The sequence below is a fragment of the Halichoerus grypus genome, chromosome 1 (genome assembly GCF_964656455.1).
Source record: "Halichoerus grypus chromosome 1, mHalGry1.hap1.1, whole genome shotgun sequence".
NCBI lineage: Eukaryota > Metazoa > Chordata > Mammalia > Carnivora > Phocidae > Halichoerus > Halichoerus grypus.
In genome coordinates, this window is record NC_135712.1 from 203,421,340 (window position 1) to 203,440,597 (window position 19,258).

General features: G+C 56.5%; 1 protein-coding gene across 2 annotated transcripts; it reads left to right on the top strand.

Annotated features, from left to right (window-relative positions):
- Positions 1 to 5,525: 5,525 nt before the first annotated feature.
- Positions 5,526 to 18,404, top strand: PDE4C (phosphodiesterase 4C). 2 transcript variants are annotated; one of them, XM_036093967.2, is made up of 15 exons: positions 5,526 to 5,699; positions 8,815 to 9,006; positions 9,531 to 9,567; positions 9,658 to 9,731; positions 10,022 to 10,074; positions 10,429 to 10,541; positions 10,622 to 10,715; positions 11,263 to 11,426; positions 11,626 to 11,724; positions 12,122 to 12,286; positions 12,373 to 12,472; positions 13,107 to 13,261; positions 14,997 to 15,119; positions 15,377 to 15,559; positions 16,075 to 18,404. In XM_036093967.2, the coding sequence occupies exons 1-15, from the start codon at positions 5,554 to 5,556 to the stop codon at positions 16,459 to 16,461; spliced, it is 2,085 nt and encodes a 694-aa protein (XP_035949860.1). In that variant the 5' UTR covers positions 5,526 to 5,553; the 3' UTR covers positions 16,462 to 18,404. The 2 variants fall into 2 exon arrangements, with proteins under 2 accessions (XP_035949860.1, XP_077909593.1); XM_078053467.1 differs by having other exon boundaries at positions 12,140 to 12,286.
- Positions 18,405 to 19,258: the final 854 nt, after the last annotated feature.

Sequence of the window (19,258 nt, forward strand, 5' to 3'; positions counted from 1 at the left end):
GACCCCAGGGGTCCAAGAAGGGGCGGAGGCATCCAGCGAGCTGAGTGGCGCTCGCAGCCGCCAAGGCATAACCAGACCCCCGAAGCACTTGTGGCGTCAGCCCCGGCGCCCCATCCGCATCCAGCAGCGCTTCTACTCGGACCCGGACAAGTCCGCGGGCCGCAGTGAGCGGGACCGGAGCCCGTGGCCGGGGCTCGAGGAGTCGCGGCGCTCCTGGCCCACTTCCTACAGGCGGTAGGTGGGCGGGGGCAGGGCACTCCCGAGGCGTGGGGGAGGGGCGCGCAGGGCCTGGCGGGAGTGGGGGAGGGTCCTTGCTTCTCCTGGGGCGGGGGTCTCTGCTGCTTGGCTTGAAGCTGGTTCTCTGGAGGAAAAAAGCTGTTTTTATGTGGGGTGGAGCTGGAGGGTGGTGGTGTCATGATTGCTTATGGGTCTGTGATTGGGTGTTCTAAGGTGCTATCGCCTCTGAGTGTGTGTGTGAGTCTGAGCAGCTGCGACCCGTGTGTGCTCCGTCCTGTCGTGTGAGTGTCCACAGCCAGCTGTGTCTCTGGGTGACTGGATGTGTTTGGGTGTGTGTACACCAGCTGTGTACGTGCCTCTGTGTTTCCCCTTGTGGTGCCCATGGGTGTGTGACTGGGCGTGACTTCACTCTGATCCAGTTGGGTGTCCGAGGGTCCTCCAGATCTTGGAATGTCCTAGGATGTTTGTGGGGTTTGTGGCCACCATGAGTATCTGAGGGCACCTTGGGGGGATGCATGAGAGGACCAGGGCGGGGGCCGTCCACAGCACTGGGGAAGGAGCCTTCTCTGTGGTCTGTCTGGCCCCTTGTCACCTGGGGAGGAGTGGAAGCCTCTTGGGCAGCCTGAGCACAGGATGTTTTTTCCACATCAGAAGGGATGGAATGGAGAAGGGGGGAGTGAAGGGGGAGGGCTGCTCCTCCTTTTTCATATAAACCAAGGGGGGCAGGCAAGGGAATAAGAGACAGAAAAGAAACACAGAGAGGGGAAACAGGGACCTTAGAGGAACCAGAGTTGGGAGTCTCAGGGCTGGAAGGCTGAGGAACTGGAGGAGTGAGGAGCAGGATCTAGGAGCCCCAGGCCCTCCTTGGATAGGAGGGGGAGCCACCTGACTCTAGGCCAGATCCAGAGTCTGGGGTTTGAGGTTAGGCTGGGTGACGTCAAGTGGGTTCCTTTCCTCTCTGGATCTTGGTTTTCATTTCCTCCTACCTTGGTCCATGCACATCCTGGGGCCACTGACTTCTTACTTAATCAACAACCCTGGCCTAACACTCCCAGCCTGGTCCCCTAGCAGCTCTGGGATACATCTGGGACAGATGGGCCCCATGGCTCAGAGGGTTTGGAGCTGTTCCCAGGTGACCCAGCAGGCCCCTTGGCCCCACCAGCCCCCCCATCCCTCAGCTCCTCCTGCCCCCACTCCCAGTGACTCATGATTTTCCATCTTCAAGAAAGAACAAACAGGTTTGAGCCTGTCTTAGGGGGGAGACCCTAAGTGGCTCTGGAAGGCAGGAGATTGTGTTCCTGTGAGTGTTCACAGGGGTGCGTGTGCATATATATGCTGGTGTGTGGGAAGGGGCTCAGCCCTTGGGGAAGCTGAGTTTAAGGACAACCTACTGTGTGGTCCTGAAAAAGTGACAGTGCTTCTCTGAACCTCAGTGCTGACAGCGGGATGCAAACATGAATCCGTATTTTCTACATTTTGTCTTGAACTTTCTGTGTGGGAGCCTGGTTCCCAGATCTGGCTGTCCTCCCCACTGCCCCAGGCAGATCATATGGTCTGGGAGGATCCTAGCATCTTGTTCAGCAAGCACTTATTAAGCACCTACTGTGTGCCAGGCCCTGTACTGAAGACACAGCAATGGGCAAGCAGGTGCTGACAGGCTCATGGTGGAGACACTTACACCAGGTGGAGATAGCACAGGGTGATCTGTGCTGTGATGGGGAGAGCTCAGGGTGCCAGGGGAGCCCAGAGGAGGTTTCTGATCCAGCACTGGGTGAGTAGGAGGTGAGAAAAGATGGCTTGAAAGGGGTGGCATCTAAGCTTAAACTGAAGGATGAAGAAAATTTAGCCAGGAGGACTGAAGGGAAAGATATGCCAAGCAGAATGAACAGAATGTGCAAAGCCTTAGACTCAAGAGGATCAGGTATATGAAGAGCTCAACACAGATCACTGTGGCTGAAGGGAGGGAGGAGGAGACTTTCTATTTGCTTACAAGCATTTATTGAGCGTCTACTGCGTGCCAGACACTGAGGGCGCAGCTGTGAGCAAACGCAGGTCCTGCCTTTGAGGGCCTGGTGGGCAAGGCAGATCCAGATCAAGTAATCATGACAAGGAAATGTAAAATTGTACCCATGAGGAAAGGGTGCTCTGAGAATATTTACCCAGCTGGTCAGGGAGGGCTTCCTGGAGGGGTCATGCTCCAGCTATGATCTGAAACATGAAGAGTCAGCAGGAGAACATTTGAGCAAGGGCATGGGGTGGGACCTTGAACCTGACTGGTTCAAGGAAAACTAAGGAAGGAGATGAGGCTGGGGCAGAGTGAGCCAAGAGGAGGGGGGTGGGGAGGCTCAGACCTCAAAAGGGTCAGGCCACACAAGGCCCTCAGAGAGGTATGGATTGAGATGGAAGGGCAATAGGGAGCCATTGGAAGCGTCTGGAGCAGAGGAGGGTGAGATCTGACCCATGTGAACATTTATATACACTTGACTCAGCCCCTGCTCTCCTCTCTTTGTCTAGATTCTCCATGGCGGCGGGGGAGGGGGCACCTGGATGGCTCAGTCAGTTAAGCGTCTGCCTTCAGCTCAGGTCATGATCCCAGGATCCTAGGATCCAGTCCTGTGTCGGGCTTACTGCTTAGCAGGGAGTCTGCTTCTCCCTCTCCCTCTCTGTCTACCCCTCCCCTCCGCTCATGTGCTCTCTCTCTCTCTCTCAAATAAATAAATAAAATCTTAAAAAAAATAGATTCTCAGGGACTTGGACAAATCATCTCTCCTCTCCAGACCTCAGTTTACTTGTCTGTAAAATGGGCATAACAGCACCCACCTCCTGTCTCACTGGGGCCACCTGGTGGCAGAGGAGAAAAGTGTCTGCCAAAGGAAGGACTGCTTCAATGGGGGAATTCCAGTTGATGATATGCTAAGGGCACTAGAATGCTGGGCCCTTCCTCGTCAGGCAGGACACAGGGACAAAGTCAGGATGGGGGTCCTCCTGTCCACCCCTCCTTCAGCCTCAGCCCCTTACCCGGCTGGGTTTGGAGCCTCCCAGAGTCAAGCAGACCAGGCTTCAAATGCTGAGTCTTGGCTCTGTGGCTCATTTTCTCCATCCCAAAAGCTATTGATAGAGCATTACTGTTAAAACTGTTAATAAAATATTTAAAGTTGAATCTATTAATGTTTCAAGCCATTAAACTATTAAAACTCTTGATAGGGACGCCTGGGTGGCTCAGTTGGTTAAGCGACTGCCTTCGGCTCAGGTCATGATCCTGGAGTCCCGGGATGGAGTCCCACATCGGGCTCCCTGCTCAGCAAGGAGTCTGCTTCTCCCTCTGACCCTCCTTTCTCTCATGCTCTCTGTCTCTCATTCTCTCTCTCCCAAATAAATAAAATCTTAAAAAAAAAAAACAACTCTTGATAAAACATGAATGTCAGAGTAGCCTCTGGGACTTCAGTGAGGATAGAGTCAGTTAAGCATTAATTGGGAGAGGGCACATGCTAGGGAGCCCTCCAGCCTAGGCTTGATTGACCATGGCCCTGCCTCTCAGGGCTATGTGACCTCGAGCAAGTGAACACCACCTCCCTGTGCCTCAGTTTCCCCATCCACAAAATGAGTGTGATAGTACCCACTTTGTAGAGTTGCTCTGAAAATCAAATGACTTTCACACGTGCCGCCCTTGGCTCAGCTCCAGGCAAGTAGGAAGCAGTTGGTATTGATGCATTTCGTCTTAGCTTTCCATTTCATGTCTGTGACTTCTGGGGAGAGACTGAATCTCTCCGTGCCTGTTTCTCCTTGGGGACATGGGACCCTTACAAGCCCCTCCCATGGGGCCGAGGTGGTATCGAGGCTCCTCTGACTCTGTCCCCAGTGCCTCCACCAGGCTGATCCTGGCAGCCTCTATCCCCTGGGGACTGGCTATAATTAGGTCCAACCACAGCAACTACAGATGGTATTTTTGACTTTGGGACAGTGAGTCTGGTTCCCACCAGGTGTCCGGTTGCAGGGCCACAGGGGCAGGAGGGGGTTCCCAGCCAGGTCCTTGAGACTCTCTGCACTGCTGGGCCCCAGCGTGCCCCTTCTCTGAGCCTCCGTTTTCTCACCTGTACAATGGGGACAATGGGATGGTTGGGAGTCAGGAGAGAGTCAGAGTCTCCTCCCTGTGGCACCTCAGGTTCCCCCACTGAAGCTCTAATCACCCCATTGTATATCACATTCCCCTCGGAGTGTCAGAAATGTGGGTGCCATTTGCCTAGGGACCCCAAAATGCATGAAGTCCCCTGGGACAAAGCCCGGGCAGGGGAGGGAATGTCATCCCCCAGCAGGGACACAGTTGGACTTAGAGCTTCTGTGAGGCCTCAGCTGAGAGGCCCAGCCTCCCTGGGCCTCAGCTGCCTCTGCTTAAGACATGGGCATTCAAGGTCCTGCCACCAAGTGTGACACCCTGAGACTTGGTTTCCTTTTCTGTGGAACGGGGCAGGGCCACCCCAACGCCAGCATTCAGAGGATAGAGCACGTGGTACAGATCCCTGAAAGCCCCCAGAATCTCCCATTCCAGGCCCCCTGGGGTCCTTCCTGGGGCAGGGGAGAGGCAGCTGATGCTTCACAGACGGAAGATCTGGCGGGAGTGGAGTGCGGATGTTTGTCCAGTAGAGACAGCAAGAGAGGGGAAAGGATCCAGAGACGGGGCCTGGGGAATGTCAGAGCGGGTGGGGGTCATGTGGGGACTTGTGGAGGGAGACTGGGAGAAGGGGAGCTGGGTTCGAACCCGCTGCCCTGCAGCAAAGCCACGTGCCTGTTACTACCTCTCTCCAAGCCTCAGTTTCCCCACCTGGTAAAGGGTTAAGGGTTTGTAGTTTTGGGGCAGCCCTTGGTGGCTTCAGGCCTCATATTCTCCATATGGAAAATGGGCAGAGGGGTATTGGAAACACTGCACGGGATCTGAGCAGCCCCTTGGCAAACTCCGTGCCTCGGTGACCCTCTCACAATGGAGGACACTTCCCTTTCTGACTTCCGCATTTCACTCTTCAGCCAAGTTGTCAACCCAACAAGCTGCCCTAATTGTGGCCGTGTTGACAAAGGGAAGTGGCTAAGATCCGGGTTCTGGGACGCACGGGGGCCACCCCCAAAGGGAGGGAGCAGAGAGTTGCGGCCAGCTCAGTGCCTCAGTTTCCCCATTTGTCCCGGTAGGGGCATCATGGAGAGGTCCAGCGGCGAGGCGGAGCCGGTGCGCCCTCTGCCCCCTCCCCGCCGGGCCCCGCCCCCGCGGCTGTCCAGAAAAGGTCCCGCGCAGCCTGCGCTGGGTTCAGCCTCCACGCGATCTTGGCGATGCAGGGACCCCCCGCGCCCGCCCCGGCCCCCGGGTCCAGCTCCCCTCGGGGCTCCCCGCGCGGCTCCCCCGGGCTCTTCAGGAAACTCCTGGTGAACCAGAGCATCCGCCTGCAGCGGCGCTTCACTGTGGCCCATCCGCTGTGGTGAGGCGAGACGGAGGGCCTGGCGGGGGTCACCAGAACAGCTAGGCTGGAGGTGGGAAGGGCAAAGTCAGGGACAGCTGGAGCCGGGTCGGGAATCAGGGTAGGGACGCTCTGCCCCTCCCTCTCTTTCTCGGTATCTCTCTCCTCCTGCCCTATCTCCCTCTCTCGTACTTGGAGACTCTGTCTTTCTCTATCTCTATCTGTCTCTCCCTCCACCCGCTGCCTGTACAAAGGCCCGAGGGACCAGCGTCTGTCCCTTTCCAGCTGTGTGGCCCAGAGCAGGACGGGCTGAGGCTCACGTCTCCTCCTGACCCTAGCCTGCTGAACGCCCTGCGAGGGAGGGGAGGAGGAATGACTCCTCCCCTTGTTCTCGCTCCCCAATCAGTCCCGGAGCCAGCACCGAGATGGCCCGGGGGCCAAACACCAAGCCTTCGGTGTCTACAGGGGAAGACCTGATTTGACGGGGGGCCTTCGAAGCAGGGTGTTCGCAGTGTAAGAGGGCGAGTTGCGTGTCCCACGCAGAAAGCGGACCTGCGCTGACTGAGCGCCGGTTCCTCGCAGCCGCACTCGGTTGCGTCCTAGGAAGACTCCATCCACCGTTCTGGGTTCTAATCCCGACCCCTTCAGGAAGCTGTGACCTCGTGGGGCGCGGGGGCGAGGCTGGGGTCGGAGGTGGGGCTTGTGGGCGCCGACTGTGTCTGGCACCTTGCTCTGGATTCGTGCCACATTAGCACTCACTTGATAATTTGGCACCTGCTGGCTCAGGGACTGAAGGTCCCTTCACCAAGGTCACACGGCCAGTGACAGCTGGCAGGGTGGAGGCAGTCGTGACCGTGGTCCTTGATGGCGCCCTTTCAGTCCGGGAGGGGTGGGGTGTCCCAGGTCCCGGAGAGCGCCACCAGCGCACCAGACGCCTGAGAAGAGGGGTCCCTGCGGAGGGTTCCGGAGAGAGTTCAGGGGCGTCGAGGGAGAGCCCTCGGTCCCAGAAGGTGAGGCTGGAGGAGGGTGGGTCCCTCTGAGGCCCCCTTGCCTCAGTTTATCTATCCAACCGATGGACAGACGCACGGTTCCCACAGTCCAGGCGACCTCGCCCCGAGCCGCCCGCGTCATGGAACCACGGTCTGACCCCACCGCTCCCGGCTAAGTTTAGAGCAGAAAGAAAAACAGCTTTTCTCGCGGCGCGAAAATCCCCGCCCAGCCCTTAACCCTCCGCACCCATTACTTGGATTCTAATCCAGCACCCTGTTGCCTCTCCTGGCCTCAGTTTCCCTATTGATCCATGGGTTTGCTCTTCCAGAAACTTTGGGGAGAGGCAAGGGAGGGGTAGGGGGTAGCCACTCCCAAGGCTCCCCTTCCGAGGGCAGGTTTGGGTATCCGCTGCCGCTGGCCCTCCTGAGTGTCTCTTTGCTAGCCTCCGAGCCCCCGGCCTGGGCAGGATAGGGTTAAGAGGCACCGGCCCCTCAGGGTGACGTCACGAAGCGGGAGCTCGGAAGCCCCAGCTGTCTGGGGATTCTCTTGGAAGCGCCGAATTCGGAAAGGCCGAGAGCCGCCGGACATAGCCGACTACGTCCGAACACACCCGAGTGAGGCCGGACTAGGCCGAAAATGCGCGACTCGGGCCGAGGGCCACCCGGGCTTGTTCGTAAACCTAGCGCAGCCGGATTTAGGCGAATATGCCCGTATGCCTCCGAACTTGCCTGAGCGGGGTCGGACGTAGCCGAATCTTACCGAATTCGCGCGACTCATGTCCCAGGGTCCAGATTGGTTGCAGTGGGAAGGGCTCTGGGGTACAGATGTGGAGAGGGGGGAATGAGGGGCACAGGATCCCTGGGTAGGGGTGCGACTGTGGGGCAGGTGGACAAACTGGAGGCTACTTCTGCCCAACCCACCGAGGCCCTATCTGGTCCAGAATCTATCTGGAGCAGGCCCAAACATGTGTGATCAGGCCCAAATCGGGTCAAACGTGGCTGTACGTGACGGAGCCGGACCGAATCCAGCCGAACTGGACAGAATCCCGTCGAATCCCTCACCCCCACTGCGGTCTGAGCCGAATCCCCGGCTCAGAGTCTTCTGGCAGGTGCTGATCCCGCCGGGTGGACTGGGATGGGGTCACTTGGCAGGGGACCAGGTGGACACTGGCCCTTGGCCAGGAGCCCTGTGTCTTGGGAGGTCCCCGGTGTCTTCCTGGCTTCGCCTCTCCTGCCTATCCCCTTCTCCCTTCTCAAAAGCCCATGACCCCCACACAGGCAGCCCCTCTCTCTCCTACTAACTCCTCTCCTGAACTTCTATTTCCCCCCGGCCCCTCCCACTTTTTCTCTGATCTGTAATCCCAAAGGATAGGGGTGTAGTCCCCCTTACCCAGTCCGGGTGTGGCCTGACAGAGACACAGGGCTGAGAGCTGGGAGGGGGTGTTGGGGATTATTGCAACAAGGGGCACTGGGGAGAGGATGGTGCTGCGGAGGAGTGGGGAAACTTAGGACGAGGCCAAGTGAGTGGGGGCATGGTCCACAAAGTTGGGGCAGGGCCATATGGAATGAGCCTGGGGCCTGGGAGCTGGGGGTGAGGACAGGTGATCGGAACGAGGACAAAGCTGGTGGGGGAGCCTTGGAGCATGTCAGATCCAAGCTGGACCCAGGCTCCCTCTAGAAAGGAAAGCCCAGGAAGTTGTTTGCTGTCCCGATTAATTTATCATGCGACATAGACCTCAGTTTACTGCTTAGTACAGGTACACAGCGGCAGTCCGCTCGTGCTCTGTGGTTACTCCCTAAAAGCGCCGTCGGGGAAGGAGTATACCATGCCCATATTAGAGACCAGGTGGTTGATGTCCAGAGAAAGGCCGAAACCTACCCATGGTCACACAACCACATGGGGACAGATCTGAAACTCATGTCCCGGGGTCCAGATTGGTCCCAGTGGGAAGGGCTCTGGGGTACAGATGTGGAGATAGAAGAATGAGGAGCACAGGTCCCCTGGGTAGGGGTGCGACTGTGGGGCAGGTGGACAAACTGGAGGCTACTTCTGTTCAACCCATCGAAGCCCCAGGGAGGATGTGGGCCACAGCCAGGCATCCGCATGCCGGAACCCGAGGCTCTGACCAAGCCTAATCTGCCTTCAGCTTTGACCTGGAAAATGGATTCTCATGCGGGAGAAGCACCCTGGACCCTCAGGCTGGGCCTGGCCTTGGTCGGGTCAGCCAGGCCCCTGCTCAGCACAGCCAGAGGCGAGAGTCCTTCCTGTACCGCTCCGACAGTGACTACGAACTCTCCCCCAAGGCCATGTCCCGGAACTCCTCTGTGGCTAGCGATCTGTGAGTCCAAGGCTGGTGGGATGACACCTCCCTGTTCTTCCCTCCTTTCTTAATTCCTCCATTCAGCACACCTCCTTCAAGTGGTCATTTGAACTGGGCTTTGAGGTTTAATTAGGTGTTTCCCAGACAGCTCACTTACGCGGTTGAGCATGCGGAGAATGATACCCGGTAATTCTCTGTGCTTGAACTGAGGCTGGTTTGGGTGGCAATCCGGAGACATTAACTCCAATTAGCAGCAACAGAACAAACACCTCGATTTGAGATTCCTGGTAGCCATAATGAAAAAAGAAATACAATAATTTCCACCCTGCCTCTATTAAGATCTCTGCCGCCCCTGGTTCCCTATTTGTGAGATGGGGAAGAGACAGGTGAGGGGAGCTCGGGGAGCAAAAGGACACCCAAAGGAGGAATCACGAGGGGAGGACGCGCTCAGGTGAGGACATAGTATGGATAAAAGCTGCAAGATGGGAACCAGCGTGAGGTCTTCTCCTGGCCGCCCTTCCTGATGTCCCATCTCCCCGCAGACACGGAGAAGACATGATTGTGACGCCCTTTGCCCAGGTGGGTGCCCACCCTTTGCCCCTCCTCCCGTGAGCCAAGCAGGCAGATCCGACCCCTGCTTTCCAACGCTGATCACGCCCCTTCCGACAGGTCCTAGCCAGTCTGAGGACAGTTCGGAGCAACGTCGCAGCCCTTGCCCACCTGCAAGGCCGCGGGGCAGCCAAGTACGCAGAGGGCGGGGCGGGGGCGGGGCCTGGCGGAGCGAGGTGGGGCCGACAAGCGCAGGCATCGGGGCGGGGCCTGCGGGAGAGACGGGCTGGGCTGGCGGAGGGGGCGGGGCCAGGCCTGGAGGGGCGGGGCCTGAAGACAAGGTGGGCCAGGCTGAGGCAGGGCCCGACCCGAAAGAATGAGGCCCGCACCTCGCCGGGAAGGGGTGGAGTATGCTGGGTGGGAGCGGGGCCTGGGAGACTTGAAGGCAGGGCTGTATGAGTGACGGAGGCCATCCCTACCGCAGGCAGGCATCAGTCGAGAACCCCCTAATTGGCAGTCAGCTCCCTCCACCTACAGGTAACGTGCCTGCTCCTCCTCCCTCCTCCCACTGCTGGACAGCTGTGAACTTCCTCTCCATGGTGACCTACTCCGCCCATGAGTCCTTAGGCTTTGCTAATTGTAATCCCCAAAACACCCTTGGGGATGGAGTCTTCCACGCCCATATTACAGATGGAGAGGCCGAGGCCCAGGGAGGGCAGAGACCTGCTCATGGTCACACAGCTACTTGGGAACAGATCTATCACTCAGATCCTGGGGTCCTTAATGACCTTATTGGGAAGGGCTCCAGGGTCCAGATGCAGAGATAGAGGCATGAGGGGCGCAGGGTCCCCCAGGGGGGTTGAGGCAGCCCCTGACCAGCTTGGCCCCCAGAGGACACTGGGCAGAAGCTGGCTTTGGAGACACTGGACGAGCTGGACTGGTGTCTGGATCAGCTGGAGACACTGCAGACACGGCACTCAGTGGGGGAAATGGCCTCCAACAAGGTGAGGAGGACCAGATAGCCGAGATCATTTGCCTCTGCCCACAGTGCCCCCATCATCACTGCCCTCACCTTCCCCTGCAGTTCAAGCGGATGCTGAACCGGGAGTTAACTCACCTGTCCGAAACCAGCCGCTCTGGGAACCAGGTGTCCGAGTACATCTCCCAAACATTCCTGGGTGAGCTGTGGTGGGTCACTGCTTGGGCAACATCATAGAGGTAGAAAGAAGGAAGAAAAAGAAAGTCTTGTATTACAGACCTCGATCTGGGGAAGACAGAGCCAGACATGGACACCTCCAACCCCAGGGGTCAGAGATGGACCACAGGGAAGAACAGAGGGAACTTTCAGGAGGAGGAGGACATTAAAGCTAGAGTTCTGAAGCATGTGTAGAAGTTTTCCAAGGGGGACATGGAGTGAACGTGGAGACAGCTAGATCTCCAGCTTGGGAGATGGAAAGGACATTTGGCTGTTTGGGGAAAAATACTGAACCCCAGGTACCCAAGGGCAACGTCAAACAGAAGGGGTCCCTGAGATCAGCCATGAACAGAGGAGAAGGGTAGTAGCTACAGGCCAGATAGGGACTTTACTCCAAGCTTACTTTGATCCAGGTAAAAAGGAAATAGGTTGGTCCTGAGGCTTGGCAAGATCCAGGACCTGAGGCTAGGCAGGATGACCCCAGCGGTTCTGAATCAGTTTCCCTGAGCCCCACCCTGCTCCGTCTACAGACCAGCAGACTGAGATGGAGTTGCCCAGGGTGACCCCCATGGAGACCCCAAGGCCCATGTCCCAGATCAGCAGCCTGCGTGGGGTCCCCCACAGTGCCAGCCTCTCTGCAGCCACCGTCCCACGCTTTGGGGTCCAGACTGACCAGGAGGGGCAGCTGGCCAAGGTGGGTCCCCAACTGGAATCCTGAGACTTGAGTTTGAGTCGTGGCTCTGCTTGGATGCCCTATCTTGGGCCTCAGTTTGCCCGCTTGTATACTGGGTAGGTGGGGCTCAGTGTAGGACCTGGGGCCTGGTGGGGGGTGTCGAGTGTCCAGGGCCTGAGGAAGGTGAGCTGGAGTTAAGCTCCAGTTCTGCACATTCTAGGAACTGGAAGACACCAACAAGTGGGGGCTTGATGTGTTCAAGGTGGCAGAACTAAGTGGGAACCGGCCCCTCACAACCGTCATATTCAGCATCCTTCAGGTACCTACCTGCCCTCACAGGGCGACTGGAGTTTCTTTCCTTCACATCTTCCTACCCCAAGACCTCCAGGGACACTCATTTTCAAATCCTCCCTGATACCCCTGAATGGCATAATTTAAGCTACATATTGAAGGATGGATTTTTCATGTTGAAAAATTCATTGTCAACAAGCCTCAGCCCTGAGCCTGGCCCTGAAGAGACCCAGTCTTGGAGGGAACAACTGGACAAAGATAACCCCAGCCTTGTGAGGTCAGGGATAGACCAGATGGGAAGGACAGGGACCAAGGGAATTCAGAGGGAGAGATGGGAGGGCATCCTGGAAGAGGGGTCATTTGAGGCATGGATAGGAGTTCAGAAGGAGGGAAGGCGTAGTGACTGGAGGCCTGTGATGGACCAGGAACGGGACCTGCTCAAGACATTTCAGATCCCAGCGGACACACTTGTCACCTACCTTCTGACGCTGGAGAGTCACTATCATGCCGATGTGGCCTACCACAACAGCCTACACGCCGCTGATGTGGCTCAGTCCACGCATGTGCTGCTGGCCACACCTGCCCTCGAGGTACTACCCTAAGGCTAGAGGCAGCCAGGGTGGGTGCAGGGGGCAGAGAGCCCACCCCTTACCTCCCGTGCCTCGCGCCTGCTCAGGCCGTTTTCACAGACCTGGAAATCCTGGCTGCCATCTTTGCAAGCGCCATCCATGATGTGGACCATCCTGGGGTCTCCAACCAGTTTCTCATTAATACCAGTGAGTTGGGGGCGGGGCCCTGCCTCCACCTGTCAGTCATGTGATCATCTCGGGCCCACCCACTCCTATTCTGAGCCTAGTTTCCCTGTTTGTGAAAGGGCGGAGACCATCCCTCCCTTAGGTGCTCAGAGCGCTTCCAGGTACACAGTAGGTGCTCAATAAACGAGAAAATAACAACTGTGGCAGAACTGCCCTGGGCCACAAAGATTTTAAAGCTCAGAGTCCTTTGATGTTTCTGAAGAACTCAGTCAAATAATTATTGGGTGCCTTCTGTATACATCCTTGGAGAGCTGGGGACAGGAGTGGAGCCTTCTTACTCAACGATCCCAGAGTCTAATAAGATGACAACTCAGTTGTTCAGTCAAGCAGCACTCAGTATGCACTGTCTCCTGCCATGCTAAGGCCTCAAGGAGTCCCCAGTTTCGAGGAGGCAGAGCTGAACACAGATGCCCCCAGCCCTGCAGTCAGGGCAGGGCTAGGGGGAAAGACAGAATTCTAGAAGGCTTCATGGAGTAGAAGGCATTAGAGGTGGGGCCTCCACGGATGAGTAGGAGTTTGCCGAGGGCTTGCGAAACCTGCCTTTGGGTGGAGTGGGCAGGTGCACAGGTCTTGAGGCTCTCTGCCTCCCCCGCAGACTCAGAGCTTGCACTTATGTACAATGATGCCTCTGTGCTGGAGAACCACCACCTGGCCGTGGGCTTCAAGCTGCTGCAGGCAGAGAACTGCGACATCTTCCAGAACCTCAGTGCCAAGCAGAGGCTGAGTCTGCGCAGGATGGTCATCGACATGGTGAGGCCACAGCTAAGAATGGGACGGGGTGATCTTGGCCTGGCTGAGGGTTCATTTGGACCTGGCCATGTCTCTACTCTGAACCTGAGCTTCCTCCTCTGTAAAATGGGGTAATGACCATCCAAGCCCTGGGCGAGGGTCACCAGAATTAAGTCCTGGCTGCACTTCACACACTGTTTCTGGGGTTTCAGGTACAATTTTTTTGAAACCTAAGTCTGCCCATTTGATATTTTTCAGATCGGAACACAACATTAAGTTTTGGGGTCTTGTGCCTCAATTCATTAATTTTATTATTATTATTATTTTAATTAAGCAGGCTCCACGCCCAACATGGGGCTTGAACTCATGACCCTGAGATCAAGAGTCACATGCTCGGGGCGCCTGGGTGGCTCAGTCGTTAAGCGTCTGCCTTCGGCTCAGGTCATGATCCCAGGGTCCTGGGATCAAGCCCCACATCAGGCTCCCTGCTCCGCGGGAAGCCTGCTTCTCCCTCTCCCACTCCCCCTGCTTGTGTTCCCTCTCTCGCTGTGTCTGTCACATAAATAAATAAAATCTTAAAAAAAAAAAAAAAGAGTCACATGCTCTACCAGCTGAGCCAGCCAGGCGCCCCTCATTCATTAATGTAACAAGCATTTATTGGACACCTATTGTGTGCTTACCCTGTGCCAATGACCGGTAGAGTTCTGGCCTTTATAAGACTCATGGTCTGTGAGGGAGATGGACCCATAAGCAGAGCCATAATGAGAGACCTGAAGACAGAGCCGGGGTGGGGGGGATACTCAAGGTGGAGGAGGGCTTCCCCAGGAGGGAACACTGAAGTCAGTGGGGCCTGCAGGGTGTGGAGGGCCATGAGGTGGGGGAGGAGTGTTCCCAGCAGAGGGAACAGCATGTGCGGATAGCTCAGAGGAAACCAAGGCTCTGCGTGAAGAGCAATTAAAAGTTTGGTGAGGTGGAGTTGGGGCCTTGGGCAATAGGTACCCCCAGTGGGTGCATCACTGAGGCAGATGGGAGGTTTGGGGAGAATTTTTGAGATTTTTATCTGATTCTTAGAGAAGCCCATGGGCTACATGTGGATCACTCCTGGGCTGGCTCTGCATGGGTCCAGTTAAGTTGATTTTTTTTTCCAGCTGACTTTTAAACAGCTGTGCTCAGAGCTGAACTTCCTTCCAAATGGCTGAAAACAGCCCTTTTGGCCACGTGGTGGCCACAGGGGAATGGTTGGGGAGCATCAAGGCAGGTCCTTCCTGACTTTAGATCCACCTGCGGCTCCCATGGTCCTCTGGATAAATCCCCCACTCCTCCCTGAGACCCACTGCAATCCTCACCCTCCATTACTACTGCACTCACTCGCTCCAGCCTCAACTGCTTCCTCTATGTTCCTCCGCTCATCCAGCCCCAGGGCCTTTGCACAGGCCGTACCCTCTACTGGGCCTCACCACTGCCATCAGGCACAGCTCACCTCAGTCCCCAGTTTACTCTCCCTCCCCCTTGCCCTGGTCCCATATGTGGGATGCGCCCCAAGAACCCAACAACCTTGGAGAAGGGACCATTGACTCAGTTCCCCTTGTGAACTGGGTTTGCAGTGAATCTTGTTACAGCCCCCCATTTCACAGATGAGGAAACTGAGGTTCAGGGGACTTAGGGTCAGAGTGGGTGTGGTGTCTGGAAGGTGGGGAGTGAGGGATGGAGCAGGTGCGGTCCTCATACTTGTCATCCTCTCTTGTCTGCCCCCCAGGTCCTGGCCACAGACATGTCCAAACACATGAACCTTCTGGCTGACCTCAAGACGATGGTGGAGACCAAGAAGGTGACAAGCCTTGGAGTCCTGCTGTTGGACAACTACTCTGACCGCATCCAGGTGTGTGGCCGGGAGGGCCCCGGGGACCCCCCCGTGTCCATGGCTCTCATTTCACTTTATTTCTGAAGCACCGACTGTGCATCAAACTTGAAGAAACAGAGGCACCTAGAATCCCATGCCTATGCCTTAGCCATTCTTTCCCCGGCTTCAGTTTCCCCCACTGTAAGATGGGTGTGTTCACGGTACCAGCCTCTTGGGGATGCTACCAGGCCTGAAGGTGGCCCGGCCAGAGCCCTCCTGAGCCGTGGTCTCCCCAGGTCTTGCAGAACCTGGTGCACTGTGCGGACCTCAGCAACCCCACCAAGCCACTGGAGCTCTACCGCCGGTGGACGGACCGCATCATGGCCGAGTTCTTCCAGCAGGGCGACCGGGAGCGGGAGTCAGGCCTGGATATCAGCCCCATGTGCGATAAGCACACTGCCTCAGTGGAGAAGTCCCAGGTCTGAGGGGCCCCGGGCTGAGCCACCGGCAGACATGGGAGATAGGGGAGGGAAATGGCGGGTGAGCCGACCCCAGGAGTCCTGGCTTGACCACAGCTGACCAGGGAAGGGGGGTGGCCTCAGGGTGAGGTCTGCACTGGGCTGGGTGGCGTCAGGCCGGGGACGCATTCTCTCTGGGCTGCAGGGAGAGGGATCTGCCCTGGTGGAGTTGGGAAATGTCTGTTTTGGGTGATGTGGGGGTCCCTGAAGGGGAACACATCCATCCAGCCCTGAGGGGTCAGGGCTGGGATAGAAGGAAAGATTTAGTGGTTGGGGGGTGTCCAGAAGGGGCCGGGGAGAGTCCCTAGAGGAGGGGTTGTTTGAAGAATGTTTTGAAGGATGAGTAGGAGTTGGGAAATGGCATTCCAGACAGAGGGAACAAGCTGGGCAAAGGCCTGGAGGCTGGACTAGGTCTAGATTCCGTGGGGACTCACACTGCACAGCTCCGCCCCCGCCCCGCCCATATCAACCCGCAGGTGGGTTTCATTGACTACATTGTGCACCCGCTGTGGGAGACGTGGGCTGATCTGGTGCACCCAGACGCACAGGACCTGCTGGACACGCTAGAGGACAACCGTGAGTGGTACCAGAGCAAGATCCCCCGCAGTCCTGTGGATCGCACCAGCCCCGAGCAGGGGGGCCCTGACCGATTCCACTTTGAGCTGACTCTGGAGGAGGCGGAAGAAGAGGAGGAGGAGGAAGGAGCTTTGGACACGGAGGTCTCGGAGTCACCTGACACTGAGCTTCTGGCCCCTGAAGCCAGCCCTGACCCTGGGGCCCTACTCCTGGACAACCAGAGGACTGGGGGCGAGCCCTGCGTGGACCACGAGGCCAATGTGGTGGCTGAGCCCTTTGGTACCTAATGGCTCCTGGCAGATGGATGGACCTTCCAGAAAGAGGTCCCAGGTGGCCCTTGCCTTGCCTCCCCCCCTCCACCCCCCTCCCCATTGAGGGAGACAACCAGGCTTCTAGTTATAGGCAGACCTTGGGGCCAAATTGGAGGCACTTGGCTGGGGTCCAGTCTGACCGCGGGCTTTGCCGAGAGAGCTCTCTGAGGGGCTGGGCTGGGAGCAACCTCTTCCAGCGCCCTTGGGATCTCCCTCCTGGGCTTCCACCCCCGGTGTGGAAAGAGGGCGTCCGCCAGGCCCCTTGTCCACCTTCTGCAGTGGTCATTCTGGAGGCACATCCATCATTTTATCTTTCCACTCTTGACCACGTATTTATTGGGCACCTACTGTATGCCAGGCTTGCGCCTGCTGTGTGCTTCTAGGGTAGCCCCGCACAAGGGGGTGGCGAATCAGTCCCAGGAGACCTACCCCCCTCAGGCGCCTCCCCTTCATCTGCCAGGCAGCTCCATGCAAGAGAATGGAAACTTGAATGGGAGAATTTTTAGCACCAAAGCTTTGTCCAGACCCGAGTCTGGCTCAGGAGCTCTGGTGGGGAGCAGTAAGGGGCAGGAAAGACGGGGTTCTGTGTCGGGAACTGTCTCTGAAGACTGACTGAGCTTGTGGCTGCCTGTGCACCGGTTCCGGCTTTAAGTCACTGTAGTTTCTGTCTTGGGGTCTCTGGGTTCTGTTCTCCCTAGCCCCAGGACTCCCTGCTGGGTCCTCCCCCCACTTTCTCCCTCTTATAGAACAGCAACAAAGCACAGCGTTCTTCCCCCTCCCCCGATGGCAGGTGTCTGTTCTGAGGCTGCCTCCAGACTCCCCATAGGGGGAAGGATGCCTCTGAGGCTTTCTTCCAAGTCATAGCTCCTTCTGGGCCTCAGTTTCTCCTCTATGGCCTGATCTTAGTACTTGGGTAAATTGTGGTTGGAGGGTGGTGTCTGTGACCTTTCCAAAATATCTTAGAAATGTGGGGGCATTGAACGTGTCTCTGGGGTTAAATAAACCCTATTACCCCAAATTAATGCCATGCCCACCTCAGGGATGGGGAAACGGAGTTGCAAATGGGTCGTGGTGCCTGCTCGAGGCTCTGCAGCTGGGAGCAGGACGTTAGGCAGCGGCGCCCCCTGGCGGACGGAGGCACGGAGGGGAGGCGGGGTGAACCCCGGGATTCTCCTTGCCTTTCCCGCTGTTTCTCAGGCTCCTGGTCTGGTCGGGCTGGCGCTGAAGGGGCCTGCCTTGCCCGAAGCAAAAGAGGCGTCTCTGCTTAAGTATCACGTTCTGTTCCCGCCTCCAGAAGCCTCAGTAGCTCCCCCACCCGCCCCTCCTTCTGTGCCTGGAGAATTATAACAAGACCCAAGTCGTCGAGAAGCACCCCCCACCCCCCACCCCGCTTCAAGAACAGCTGGCTTCATTCCTGAATAATTCCATTGATAATTCCATTCCACTGATAATTCATTATCATCACAAGTAATGATCAAATTCCACAAAAGGACAATTAAAATTCATCTGGGTCATGAACTTAGTGCATTTCCTTCCGGACTTTTAAAAAGCAAAGATTTAGGGGCGCCTGGGTGGCTCAGTCGGTTAAGCGTGGGACTCTTGACTTTGGTTCAGGTCATGATCTCAGGGTCCTGGGATGGAGCCCCGCATCGGGCTCACCCTCAGTATGGAGTCGGCTTGACATTCTCTCTCTCCCTCTGCCTCTGCCCCGCCTCCCACGTGCTCATTCACTCTCTCTCTCTCAAAATAAATAATAAAAGCTTTAAAAAAAAGTAAAAGGCAGAGATTTAGGGATTTTTATTTGTAATTTTTTTCTCCCTCCCCCTTTAGTTATAAGTAATATGTATTTACTGTAGAGAATTTGGAAATAATGTAAACAAATACAAAAGAAAATAAAATTCTGCTATAACCTCCCTGTAGATCATCTGCCTTCAGCATTTCACCTTATTTCCCTGTTTCTTTCTCCACAGATTTATAAGAACATATGTGCCCCTTCAATCTGGGCCACAGGCATCTCTCCGTCTCCCTCTTACTGACTGCACTCCACCCATGCTGGCTTTCCATACCCCAAGCTGTGGCCCCACCTCAGGGCCTTTGCACATACTGTGCCCACCACCTGGATTGCTCCTCCTCCACCCTCATCCTCACCCGTTGGGTCTCAGCTCAGCACCTGCTCCCCTGCAAAGTCCTCCCAGACCTGCCCCCCCCCCAGGCTGGCACTGGTGGAAGTTCTTGGAGATTCTTTGATTCATGTCTACCACCCTCTCCACACCCTGATCCCCATAGGTCTGGGCCAGATCCACCACACCATCCTTGGTATCCCCTAGAGATGGATATTGACAACTTCAAGTCTCTTAACCTCTCTGAGCTTTTATTGTTTAATGGGTAAAATGGCCTCTGTGAGGATCACATAATTGCCACAGGTAGCATTTGAGAAGAGTGTGTCCTGAACCAAGCACGGAGCTGCCTTGCTGTCCCCCCTTTCTGGAGCATGGTTCCCTCACCTCTCCCTCTGGCCAGCTCCTTCTCCTTCAGGCTCCTGCTCAATGTCACTTCTCGAGGGAGGTCTGCCCTAACCTCCTGGGACAAAGTCACCCTCTCTCTGATCATTCATTCATACATATCATGCCATCACAGGGCACTTACTGTGTCCACAGGTCTAGGTGCTGGGGACACCAGTCCCTGTCTCTCAGAGCTCTCAGATGGCTAATGGATAAATAAGTCAAATAATTATTTCTTTTTTTTCTTTCTTTCTTCTTTCTTTCTTTCTTTT